This window comes from Myodes glareolus, chromosome 9, assembly GCF_982192425.1.
Source record: "Myodes glareolus chromosome 9, mMyoGla1.1, whole genome shotgun sequence".
Taxonomy (NCBI): Eukaryota; Metazoa; Chordata; class Mammalia; order Rodentia; family Cricetidae; genus Myodes; species Myodes glareolus.
In genome coordinates, this window is record NC_142034.1 from 55,631,700 (window position 1) to 55,645,504 (window position 13,805).

Below are 13,805 nucleotides of genomic sequence, written 5' to 3' on the forward strand. Positions count from 1 at the left end.
CCTATGGAACTTTGACTTGGGGAGCTGCTTTCATAAGGTCTAGGGAGCCTTGTACCCTGACTAGAAACAACAGGTTTTTTTGTTACGTGGTAGAAGAGAGAAAGGACCCTGTACTGGGCTCTGTCTGAGGCTCTGTTGCCTGCCTGAGTGTTTAACTACATTTAAGTCTAACACCCAAGAGACACATGGTCAAAAGTGACCAGCTCTTAGGTGGGGTGTTTGTGCGGTTCTATTGACTATTGACTATTCCCCATGAACTGATTTTCAAAAGGAGGGACAACTTCAGAGCTAACTTCTTAAAACATTTAATGTTTTTGGGGGGGTCAGGGATAGACTGAGGCCACAGGGGAAAACAACCAAGGCTGTATCATCAGGAAGCATGGGTCTTCAACAGCTGGGCCAGGGGGGCTGGACCACAAGCTCAGTAGAAATGTTTTCTCTTTCTCTTTTCCTCAGTGTCTCAGAACTAGAAACATATTGCTTCCTTACACCCGGACTTGCTGCTGTTCCTTCCTCCTTACTTCTGTCCAGATGTCTGACAAGTCTTGTATAAACTGCTGGATCTAGCAAGACAAGGAGACAGCATTAACCTTGCCTAGCAAACACTCCCCACATCCCAAGTTGGACCATCTGGGAAGGAAGTTCGTTGATCTCATTCTCCACTGCCAGAGGAGGCAGCATTGTCTGCTTTCACAGGTTTCTAGATGACCTTAAGAATCAGGCTTAGCAAACATATTAGTTACTTTTCTCTCACTACTCAAAATACGGGACGGAAGCAACGTAAAGGCCTGGTGTGCTTTCCAAAGCTTGCACTCCACCGTAGGAGGCATGGCGGAATGGCTCAGTCCCTGGCGGGAGGAGCATGTGACAGTGGAGGGGACCAGTAATTCAAGAGCATGACTGGAGCAGGTGGATTAGCTGTCACCTTCAAAGGCCTGCACCCAGTAACCTACTTCCGCCAGGCAGACTCTGCTGGCAAAGGTCTCACCCTCCCAAAGTGCCACAAGCACTTAGAATACCAGCCTGAGGGTAAGGGGGAGGGGCTTCTCAGGTTCAGACTACAGCAGCAGGCTAGAACCAGAGGAAGGCTGGACTTGGGACCTGCTGAGAGGTAGTCAGACCCACATGGAAGGAAGGAAGGAAGATGGTCACAAACCGGCCTCAGAGGAAAACATTTTGCAGGTGGGACTGGAAATGGCTCAGGCAACATCAAAGTGCTCGAGGGGACCCAGCCCTGACGTTCACCGTGCTGATCTTGTGTCCGCCAGGGAAATTTAAATTCTACTCACAAGCTTCTGTTTTGAAAGCCCCTGGTCAGGGTGACACGGCATAGACTCAGAGGCTAGGAAGATCCAGCTGGACTCCACACACAACAGCTCTGAAGAAATATCCGATTCCGGGGACGGAAGCCAGGATATGCTGGGCACGTGTTGTGGCACTTAGCTGAGCGCCCGGCCCAGTTTCTCATTTTTGAAAGGTGACCCCAGCTCAAGGGCAGAATGTGTTCAACCTCTCCTTTCACTTACACCTTCTCGTGCCGTCACCATCACCATCGTCATCATCATCATCATCACCATCTTAGCTACTTGGCCATTCGGCTTTCTAACAGCGCGCTTATTTCTGTGGGAACGAAGATGGATATCTTCGGATATCCTTCGGGCAATGTGAGGTGTTCCTGGCAAGGAAAATCAAGCCCAGATTTTCCTTGCCAGGAGCGCTTCTGGAAGTTTGATTCAGAAAAAGAGAACTTGTGAAAATCCTCAAGGATTCAGAATGCTCAGAATTTGGAGGAGGTGGGTTAGAAGCTCGGGCCTGAGCAGGGAGTGCACGGGTTGGGGCAGAGAGCGACAGGTCACCAATTCCCGGGGCATCCTTCCTCAGGACAGATAAAGGAGCCGAGCTAACCACACCAGGGAGTCTCAGAAACTAGGGTACCACAATGCCAAGACGGCATTTATGTCTCTGTTCTCGTATTCCCTCACAAGTACAAGTTGCCATTTACCATGGCAGGGTGCCCTTGCTGTCCTGTCAGAACAGAGCGAGCAACAGGAACAAACAGCACTGTCTGCCTATTACTGAGCAGACATCAAAGGGATTTGCCAAAGCATCCAACAATGCTAACTCTCCCCACAAAAAGGAGTCTTTTGAAATTTTAATCAACCCTGCGACTTCAAAGACTGGGGAGATGGCTCAGTTAGTGAAGGGCTTGGTATGCAAGTATGGAGATCCAAGTTCAGAGCCCCAGTCAGAGGTTTCCCTGGAAACCTAAGAGAATGAAAACCATTTCTGAACATAGAATGAAGGATGAAAGCAGCCAGCTTCCCAGGAAGGTGCCCAGCTTTGTACAAGTGGAGAAGGTAGCAGCCAGGCTCAGCCTCACACAGCCTCCCTTGCACAACAGGGCATTCCCAACAATGACAACTCGGGCCCACCCGAGACCCTCCTAGAGTTGTTAGCATGCGTGGCCAACAAGGCTGTTCTGGATAACTGATGAGTTCAACAGTGAGTCCCTATTCTGGTCCTGTGCTTTGAAGTCAACAGGGATTTCAGGTGCTAATGCAGTGGTTCTTAATGTGTGGAACCCTGACCAGCAGTACAGCTTGGGGAATTCCTAAATATGCACATACATGAGGGCTCATCTTAGATTTACTCAGTTGGAGATTTGGGTGTGCCCAGCAATTCCCAATCCCACCAGTAGGTGGTCCTGACCCTGTGAACATTCAAGGACCACAACTCTGCCTGATTCTTTCCTTCACTCAAGCAATTCAGAACCTTCTTGGCCCCGCCCCTCTGCTGGACCCAGCTCTGCATCCTCCTACCATGTCCAGTTGTTTATGTGTGTCCTCCAGGGACACATGCGTGGTCTCCTTCAGCTGCTTGCTCACGATCTGGAAGAGGTTCAGTGTTGCCATCTTAATGGTGCCAAGCAGGAGGGTCTTCTTGGCCGCTGTGTTCTGGATGTGTGCCCAGCGAGATTCCTGGGGAGAGATGTGGCAGCCTGTAAGTATAGCACAGTAGAGAGAGACTCCTCTGCGTGTGTGTGTGTGTGTTTGTGTGTGTGCACGTATGTGCATATGTGTGTGTGGTTCTGTATGCATGTGTGCACACATACAGACCTCATGTACCCAGAGTCAGGACTCCCTCCCTCTACCCTACACTGGACCTGCTGCTTACCCAGAAGATGACATCACTGCGGGCCCGGTCGAAGCGCATCTGCAGTCTTGCCAGCTCATTGTTGTGCTGGAGGATCTCATCGTCCTTCTCCTCCATGTAGCGGGCCAGCCTTGCCTTGGCACGTTCAATCTTCTCTTGGCCTTCTTGTGCCGACTGCATGAGGTCATGATGCATGCTCACCAGCGTCTTGTAACGGGCAATCACCTCGTGGATCTCTTCAAACTGAGGGGCCAATGGCCTTGGGTCACTGAATAGCTGGCTTCCAAGGGCCTGATGCAGCTACATCAGTCCACCACTTCTGACCAGCACACCAGGGCAGGCAAACCATAGCCATTAACAGGTATTATGAGAATGTTGGGTTCTCCTGGGTTTATATAGGCTATGCCCCATATGTTGGAGGGTTGCTCAACCGGACCTGAGGTTCCTAATACCAGCTACATATTTAAATACTTAGGAATCCTTTAAAAAGGTGGATGCCAAGTTCCAACCCCAGAGATTCTGATATGTCTTTGGTAGATTAGAATTTTACAGATTATCTCTAGGTAATTCCAGGCCCAACTCGGCTTGAGAATTGCTGCTAGGAAGTACTTTATCTCTTAAGGCAACAGTGATCCTATTCAAGGAGAATGTTCCACTCGTGGACCAGGAGCTATGCTAAAAGGCTACTGACAGAGCCAGAGATAAGAAAGCCAGACCCTGTTCTTTTGAACTTTATAGCCTTGAGGGTGATTGGGTACAGGGAGGACAGACAGACACTAGTCAGCTACAACACAGTGATAGACCATCTTTGGGGCAGAGGGGTGAGGCTGCACAGAGGCCGGGTACTAACTCCCTGCAGACTGCTCTTTAGCCTTTGTTCATCATTTGCATCAGGTCAGCGGGTTGCAAGATGCAGATCACCTGCTCCAACAGGGTCCAGAAGCACAGAGTTTGTCTAGCAAGCATCTCTACAGTGGGCAAGGTGGCCTCCAGTTCGATGACACCAATGTGCCTCCCCGGAGGCTCTCATAGTGTGCCTGCTCAGGGACTCTCTGAGCTGGTCTCAGTATTGTGACAGTTGTCCGTGGTAGATTGGTGTCCAGGAACTGTCAGATGGGTGTTTTTCCCAAATGTGCTTCTGGGGGAAGAGCACTCCAGGCAGTGCTGGAGGAGGCAGGAACAACCGGAAAAGTATTCGGGGAAGAGAGGAAGGCTGAAGGAGACTGGGGGTACATGTAGAGGTAGCCAGGCAAAGGCAAGTGGGTGATGCAAGGTGTGTACCGGGTAGAGGGGGAAACCTGAGTAGAGATGAGTGGAGGCTTAGGAAGGTTCAGAATACTTGCAGAAATTTAACATGGATAACCTGAGGTCCAGAGGTGGCGAAAAGGAGATGGATCTGGGAGAGAGACGGAGGAGGAGGGAAGGGGAGAGATAGGGGAGCCTGCCCAATAGTTTCCTGGGAGGTTGAGACCAGAGGATTGCAAGTTCAAGGTCTGCCTGGGCTATATAGTGAATCCGAGGCCAGTCTGGACAACTTAGTGAAACTCTGTGTCAAACTAAAACAAAGGCTGGGGATGTAGCTCAAGGGAGAGTTGCTTACCTGCACATACAAGGCCCAGGGTTCAACTGCTAGTAACACATGTGAGTACATGCATGTGCTCTCTCACACACACACACAGAAAGACAGACTGCTGTGGAGTATTCTTGTACACTTGTAAATTATGCTCTGATTGGTTTAATAAAGAAGCTGACTGACCAATAGCCAGGCAGGATAGAGTTAGGCAGAAAAATAAGCTAAGGAAAAGGAGAAGGGCAGAGTCAAGAAGATGCGAGCCAGCCTTTGGGAAAGCAAAATGCTAGAGGACAGTAATGTCATGAGCCATGTGGTAATACATAGATTAATAAGAATGGGATAATTTAAACATAAGAGCTAGTTAATAATAAGCCTGAGCAATCGGCCAAGCATTTGTAATTAATAAAAGCCTAAGAGTGGTTTATTTGGGAACTGGTGGCTGGGAGAGAAAAGTCCATTTACAACAGAGCACTCAGAAAACTACAAAAAGAGTATGAACTTTAACCATGAAGAATTTTAGTTTTAGGAAGCAGAGAACCCATGCCCTGCCTGTATTTTCTTCAGATCTTTCAGCAAGCACCACAAGGCATATGGAAGTTAGAACGAATGGATTCAATCAGAGCTACTGGGAAGAAATCTCACAATTGTATTCTGAGGTCAAAAGCCTCAGGTGCTCACGTGAAGAGGCTCCTGCTTGTACAAGGAGGGGACAATTTAACATCAATAAGAATAAAGATTGAAGCATGAATTAAAAACCACGAGTTCATAACTACACTGAAGGGTCAGTTTTGGAGACTGCTGACATCTTAATTTGTTATTCCGAACACTAAAAAGAATCAAGAGTTCAGTGAGGGCATAGCAGCCCCAACACTTGGTAGATAGGAGAGAGAGAGAGAGAGAGAGAGAGAGAGAGAGAGAGATCTTGAATTTGAGGCCAGCCTGGAGTAAGACAGTGAGACACTGACTCAAAAGAAGACTTCAACAAGCTTCTTCCCAAGACCCCCTAGTAATCAAGGAGCCAAAGACATTCCAAAGTTCCCCTCTTTATGTCAGTGGTTCACAGCCCCTTGGTAGTCGAATCACCCTTTCACAGGGATCACATATTGTATATAAGATATTTACATTACAATTGATAACAGTAGCAAAAATACAACTATGAAGTAGCAACAAAATAATTTTATGGCTGGGGGTCACCAGAGCATGAGGAACTATGTTAAGAGTCGCAGGGTCAGGAAGGTCGAGAACCACTGCTTTATATACTGTTCTGACTACTAAATTTTAAAATAGTTTTATACCCCCTCAGTCAGTACCTGTCCCCAACCACCGAAGAAATCAATATTATAATTTTTATCAGCAAGGACTAATTTTACCTGGTTTCAAGCCTATCACTAGAACCACAAATGAGTTGTCTTTTGAATCTGGTCTTATTTTGCTTAATATAACGTCCATAATACTTAGGAAATGTAAGAAGTGGTGTGGAAAAACTAGTTTGAACCTTGATTAAACAGATCAAGTGCAGCAGGGCAATTCTAGATATGACAAAGCTGACAGGGAAGTCCATGAGGTCTTAGCCCCACATGAAGAACTACAGGCAACTAAAGAATGCTGAGACCAGGAAAAATCGTCCTCCCCAGGGAAGAGCACACAACTGATGATCCAATACCAAATGGTCAGATCTGAAAGCATACATACAAGTAGCATTATATAGACAGATATATATGTATATGCACATGCATATACACATGTACACATATATACATATACATGCATATGCATGTAATAATAACTAATGAAATAGGTCATGAATTTGACAGCAAGTGGCATGGGAGGTCTTTCTGTCTATGTGTTGCTTTCATTGGTTAATGAATAAAGAAACTGCTTTGGACCTATACCAGGGCAAAACTTAGATAGGCGGGGAAAGCTAGGCTGAATGCTAGGAGAAATAAGGGTGGAGTCAGAGAGACACCATGGAACCGCCACCAGAGTCAGACATACTGAAACTTTGTCGGCAAGCCACTGCCATGTGGTGATATATAGACTAATGGAGATGGCTTAAATTAATATGTAAGAGTTAGCTAATAAGAAGCTAGAGCTAATGGGCCTAGCAGTGTTTTAATTAGTACAGTTTCTGTGTGATTATTTTGGGACTAAGTGGCTAGGAACTAACTAGCAGCCTCCTCCTACAAGCGAGCAAGGAGGGGAATATGGGAGAGTTTAGAAGGAGGAAATGGGAAAGGGAGACAATGCAATTATATTATAATCTCAAAAATAAATTTAAAAAACAAAACAAGTGCACATAGAGCCTTATTGTGACAATTGGGGACTCTTTTAAATGTCAACTAGTTGTGTATTTGCTACTAAGAAATAGTATAACTGGTTTGACAATGGCATCGTAGTTATGTTTTTTTTTGGTGTATTTTTAAATTTTTATTTTCACTTTATATGTCTTAGTGTTTTGCCTGCATGTATGCTATTTGCATACCACATGCATGTAGTGTTCCTGGAGGCCAAAAGAGAGTCTAAGACCCCCTGGTTACAGACAGTTGTGAACCACCAAATGGGTACTGGGAGTCTAACCCAGGTCCTTTGGAAGAGCAGGCAATTCTTTTAACTGCTAACCCATCATCTCTTCAGCCCCTGTTCTGAGACAATCTCACTGTGTAGCCTTGGCTGTCCTAGAGTTTGCTATGTAGACCAGGTTAGACTCAGACTCCCAGAGATCTGCCTGCCTCTGCCTCCCTAGTGCTGGGATTAAAGGAATGTCCCCAACACCTGGATTATGTCTTTTTAAAGCTCCCATCTTTAGAGGAATATGCTGAAATTCCTCAGGAATATGACTGAAGAAATAGCATTTGCTGCAAAATGGTGGAGGTAGGAAAATGTGGGTCATACAAGCGGCCTTTGCTGGACCTAGGTGATGAGTGATGGGTGTTCTCTAGAATATATGGTTCTACTTTTGTCTGTTTGAAATTTCCCACTAGTAAAAAGTTCCTGAAAGTATCACTGACTGGTTATGGGCAATTGGAAGAAAAAAAGAATTTTTAATATTCTATGGAACATGGTAGGATAACTGTGATTGACAAAAATGAACTGTACATTTCAAAATAGTACAGAGGATCTCAATATCACCAACAAAGAGGAAATCATAGATGTTTGAGGTGATGGATATGTCAGTTACCACAATACTATGAAGTACACACACATGCATGAGCATGAGCAGGCACACACACACACACACACACACACACACACATCTAAATATAACTTATCAATGTGTTCGATTATCATGTGTCAATTAAAAATACTATTTTAAGAAATCATGCTGCTGGACAGATGACTCAGCAGTTAAAAGCACTAGCTGCTCTTGCAGAGACCTGGCTTCGATAGCCAGCACCCACATGGTAACTCACAACCACCATAACTCCACTTCCAGGGGTTCAGTGTCCTCTCCTGGCCACAGAGGGCACCAGGAATGCATGTGGTGCTCAAACATATGTGTAGGCCAAAACATTCATATTCACAAAATAAATAAAAAATAAATCCAAAAAACAATATTTTAAAAATGAAAAACATAAAATCATTGAGAAAAAGCCAGTATGGACAGTGGTTTAATCCCAGCACTTGGGAGGCAGAGGCAGGTGGATCTCAGTGAGTTTGAGACCAGCCTGGTCTACAAAGTGAGCTCCAGTACAGCCTGGGCTACACAGAGAAACCCTGTCGCGAAAGCCAAGTCATAGAAGGTTATGTTATACAACACATAGTTTAAGGACAGCTGATAGTCACAAGTATAAATACTCATGAAAATGAGAAATATAAAAACTATAATACTGGTGACCCCTGAAGAGAGGAGAGAAAGATTGAAATTTGGAAGGGCAGATAAGAGTTTTAAATTACCAGTAGTGTTTTATTTCAGAAAAAAAAAAGAAATGGGGGGGATTAAGATTATACAAAGCTGTATATTGAGTTCTTGAAAGGTTAAGTTTTTTCCTATGTTTTCTAGTTTTGGGGGTGGGGAGAGAGGGAGAAGGAAGAGGAGGAGGAGGTTGTAGAATACAGAGGAGCAAAGGGCAGAGGTGACGCCAGATGAAGCACGCAGCATGAGGAACGAGGAAGGGGCAGGGGTTGGATTCCAGAAATACTTAGGAGGCAGAGTAGGCCATATCTGATTGATGGCTACCAGACCGGGGATGGGGTAAGCCGCAAGCGCAGTTTTGGCAGTACTGTGATAAGTCTGGGCCAAAGTCAGTCTTGCTAAAGGAAGAACAGGGGAAGAGGCCCCAGAGGAGCCTGGGAGGGAGGCAGCAGAATAGAAGACAGGAGGAGATGTCAGAGAAGGGATGCCCACATCCAATGTTGCAAGAGGTGATGCCGGAGGAGGGCTGAAAGTTTCCTGACCTGGAGTGACAGGGTCTGCAGAGGTGGGGGTGGGGTATTTATGACCCCAGCTTGGGGCAGAGGCACAGCAGAGTGGGGAAAATAATAAACTATGCCATTTCCAAGCTATGAGGGCCTGAGTAGGTGCCTTAACCTTCCCAAGCCTCCGTCTCCCTGGAAAGAGACAGTCTGCTCTTCCCATAGTCTGACAAGAGGACAGAAAGGTACAAACTCGCAGTCAGCCTGCATGATGCCCGCTCCAAGTCTTTGAAGGGAAGGGATTTTTCCACTTTTCCTCTCCTCTCTGTCTGTCTGTCTGTCTGTCTGTCTGTGTGTCTGTCTCTCTCTCACACACACACTGACTCAGACATACACAAACACATATGTAAACACTCAATTCACGTATAGCCGTGCACAGATAATACCGTCAGGCCCCCCCACCCACTGAGAGCTGCACCCAACCTCATCAGGGGCCTTGGTCATCTGTCCCCCAGGGTTGCTGCCTCTCGCCAGAGCAGGATAACCATTCCAAGGACCCCTAAACTCTAGCCAGCTGGAGCTGAGCTCCATTCCGTTAACTTGGGGGAAGAAAAGGGTGCTGAGGAGGGCCCTGTGGCACGGCACTGCCAGCCTGGGACCCACCTCCGAGTTCTCCACCACCTTCTCCAGGTACTTGTTGAAGATGGCGTAGTCCTGCAGCTTGACACTCAGCCTCTGGTGCTCCAGCTTCAGAGCGGTCATCTCCTGCTTGGCCTTGGCCAGCTCCCTCAGGCGCTGCCTTTTCAGTTCGCGCTCTTTGTTGGCTTTTTTCAGGGCTCGAATTCGTTTCTGGTCATTCTCCTGGGATGAGTGAAACAGAGTAAATCAAGCAAGCATCTCACCCCCTCTCCCAGACCCTAAGTCCCTTCTGTTTGCTGAGCTCAGATCACCAGAAGGGCGGGCAGAGCTTGCTGGGCTGCCTAAGTTGGAGGGGAGGTGTGAAGAAAAAGGATTTGGTGGGGCTTTGGTTGTTTGAAAGGATTTAGTAAAGTCAAGGGGCTTCCGTGGCCTAAGGAGGCTGTGAGTACAGAAATTCAGCTCAAGGTCAAGAGGGAGTCTTGGGGGGGAGGGAGGGTGCAAGCAGGAATTTCAGGTTCTGTGGGATCTGGTCCCTGGACTTCAAAGAGTGGGCGATGGGAAGAGAACACATAAAAAGAAGGGTAGAGAAAGGTCTCTCTTGCATCCAAGAAGGCCAAGGAAGGCTGGGTGGAAGAGCAAGTCTCTGACAAAGCTTTTCTGGTTCTGCTTTTAAAAAATGTGTAGGTGTCTGGGCTCGACCTGAGACCTGCTTGAGGCAGAAGTTATTAATGTCTATATTTGCAGCAAGTTCTATGAGATTCCATACCTGCTGAGTGCCTGGAAGCCATTTGGAGAGTCCTTAATCCTCAAACTTCCTGCCCCCCCAAATACTCCATCAACTTTGCTCTGGCGCAGGTGGGCTACATCTCAAAAGAAAGTGTTCTGATGCATTGACTTCCTTGCTCTGCACAGTTGTGTGTGTACAGTGGAATGGAGGGCATTAAGAGCAGGGTTCCTCCAGTAGAGGGCAGCAATGGGCCCCCCTCCTGTAGAGCCTGGCCCTTCAGGGCTTCTCTAGTGCTGGTCCAGGACGAGGATTGCTGGCCAGTAAGGAGGTCTGGGGAGGTTTGCGTTTTGTTTACATTTGTATTTAGTTTTGTGTGTGCACATGTATGAGTATGTACATGCTACAGTGCGTGTATAGAGGTCAGAGGACAATTTAAGGGAGTCGATTCTTCTCTCTTTCCAACACGTGGGTCCTAGGGCTCTAGCTCAACCTTTAGGCTTGGGGGCAAGTGCTTTTAGCCACTGAGACACCTTGCCAGCCAAAGTCAGGATTTTAGCACCACTAGCTACTCTTCCAGGTACTGATTAATGGTGAGTGTTGTCCGGGACTATCCCCTGAGCCAAACTGCAGCCATCTTTTGTGCCAAGTCACAAAAGATCATCACAACTGGCCTTGCTGACTGTTGGTACTCCCTCACTGCAAGGGGATGGGGATCATGGGACCCTGAGTATCCAATCACCTCTTCCAACTAGTTGTATGCAACCCTGCCTTAGTTGCATGTGGCCCTAGTGTTTCTGGGGTGGGGGGAGAGTTAGAGTATATAGGTAGGGGGGGACTAGGGGAGAGGCAATGTCTCTGTAACCATGAGGAAGCCATTATCCATGCTGGGTACTAATCTTCCAGTTCTGCTTTAGGCTCATCCACGCTCCCGCTTATAACCACCAACTCATGTTCTGTAAGTAACCCTAATAAATACATTGGCTCCCCAGGGTCATTGAGACTTTAGACATTAGAGGGAAAACACTGCCTAACCCCCTAACCCAGGGCAGACATTCCTGAAACAGGGAGTTTCTTACTAGGTTCTTTGCTTCACGGGCCTTCAACAGTTCCCTGCCTTCATCAGTCCCCCATTTCAGTGCAAGAACAGAGATGGAGAGAGCGTGAGTGGGTGAGTGGGTGAGTGGGTCAAAACCCTCTGACTCCCTTCTGTGTCCACGCATACTACTCTCTGGTAGGCGCACACCCATCTGTCCATCACACTTACTGATCCATCCACCCGTCCACTTGATATACTGTTTCAGGTACAGGCGAGGAAATAGGAAAGAACCAACTAGAGATCAGAGACATTACAAACAGCATGGTTGCATAGAAGATGCCCTGGAAGGGACCAGACGCTGCTGGAACACAGAAGGTGCCTTTAACCCAGGGCGAGGAGCCTACCAAATCAAGTACTGGGGAGGAACAGTTTGCCTCGCATCGAGTGTAAATCCTCCAGCCTGCGGCCCACACCGCTCCATACCTGGATGAATTGCTCAAACTTCTGGATGTGGGTTTTCAGCTGCTCCTCCTTGACGCCTAGTTCCTCCCAGCGCAGGTTCAGCGTTTCCATTCTTCGCTGGAATGTCTTTAGGGGACGAGAGAAGGTAGATGTCAGGGAGCCCTCTACCACGGGTGCTCAGAAAGATTCTGAGTGTTTTATCCCAGAAGTGAGTGTCTGGAAAGGCTGAGGAAGTTGCTTGCCTGCTTCTTGTGTTCCATGGCCTGGTGCATGACCTTGGCTTCTTTCTTCTTCTCCAGGAGTCGGATGGATGCAGACTCCGACTGCTCCTCAACATTTGGGAACTTCCTGCCCAAAAAGTGTGAGACAGGGGCCTTCTGAGGCAGGAACAGGCTGGGCAAGGGAGTAACTCGGGGAGACAGAAGCCCATGGAAAGGAAATGGGATCTCTGCTCTTAGTTTTTGGAGCAAGCGAGGGATGGGGACCCAGTCAGGGTGGAGCTGGATAATGGGGTTAGGCGATTGGGAACATTAGGCTGTGGGCAGCGGGGCCGTTGTGTGGGTATGGATGGTCCCAAACACTCACTGCAGCAACTGAAGCAGCCGCTCCCCATACTGCAGCCGGAAGTATTCCGCCAGGTCCTCCTCTTCCATGATGCCCAAACTCATGGTGGCAGCTACCTAACAGCCTAGCTGGCCTTCTTTTCAGAGTGAATCTATGAGTGGCGGAGCCACAGGGCACTCAGGAGTGGTGACCGGGTTCTTGCCCACCTCTCTTCCTGTTTTCAAAGTCCCACAGAGAGTGGATATCTGAGAGACACAACAGAAGCCAGTCAGAGGCTGCCTTAGTATGATGCGCTCTTGCGGTGATAGATCTGGTTACCTAGCAACAAACCGCTGGGTTCTGTGGACTGTATCTGGAACTCACGGTTTGCCCTCTGACCTTTGTCCCCACTAACCTCACTCCCTTGCTGAGGTCACCTCTTTGTTCCCGCTCGCACCCTTCAGGAACTCTGGGAAGAAGTTAGGCCTGATTATATTTCTGGTTGCTCCCTTGTCAGGGAGGCAGGGTATGGCCATCCACCGCGGAGAAGGGAAGTTTGTCTGGAGAGACCTGTGTGTGAAGCTGGCTCCTGCAGCTTCCTTCCTCCGTTGAGGGATATATGAGGGTGGTAAAGAAGAAAATCGGTAGAGAAGACGAGGTACTTAGTCAACCCCAGAGGGGGAGAGTGGGAGGTGGGCAGAGAGGTGTGGAAAGAAGGAAGTTGAGACATATTAGAACCAAGTAGTGGGCCAAGGATACGTAGGGGATACACAGAGTGGCCCCCTGGAAATGCGGAAAAGGGCCTGGCAAGGCCCCTTTAACGCGAGAGTGAATTTTAAGTACAGATAAAATGCACTTTCGAGACTTAAGTGCGGGTTGGTGGGTGGGGGAGTATGCCAAAATACAGTAACAGAAAGGTTCCCTTGTTTAATCGGTTTATTTCATGATGGTTGCCTTCCTCCATTCCACGGGGCACATGTGTGTAAATACTTAGCTGACCTGAGGTTAAATCTGTGTAAGTTTGAGGGCCCTATGTGAGAGAGCACCGTGGGGACCTCTGCAGAGACCTCTCCTTACGTTAGAACCCGGAGCTCACCCCTCCCTGCTCCTCCTCTCAGCCTGCCATGACTCTCGCTTCTCTCTGGATCTAGTAGCTCCTTGTGAGCCCTGTTGTGGGTCAGGTGCCAGCTATTCCTAAGTCCCCATCGTCAGGAGTAGCGGTTGGGTATACTGCCCACTCCTGTCCTATCCGGTTCCACCCTCTGTTGCTCATTAAGGCAACAGAAAAAAAAAAACCCCTACCCACTCAGACTCACCCA

At 47.9% G+C, this 13,805-nt stretch overlaps 1 protein-coding gene across 1 annotated transcript; it reads right to left on the reverse strand.

Annotated features, from left to right (window-relative positions):
* Positions 1-289: 289 nt before the first annotated feature.
* On the reverse strand, positions 290-12,834 carry Ccdc42 (coiled-coil domain containing 42). The gene is made up of 7 exons (XM_048448023.3): positions 12,529-12,834; positions 12,186-12,291; positions 11,965-12,069; positions 9,743-9,940; positions 3,175-3,396; positions 2,820-2,978; positions 290-563 (listed from the first exon to the last, which is right to left on the reverse strand). Exons 1-7 carry the CDS (start codon positions 12,609-12,611, stop codon positions 486-488), a joined length of 951 nt encoding a protein of 316 aa, XP_048303980.1. The 5' UTR covers positions 12,612-12,834; the 3' UTR covers positions 290-485.
* Positions 12,835-13,805: the final 971 nt, after the last annotated feature.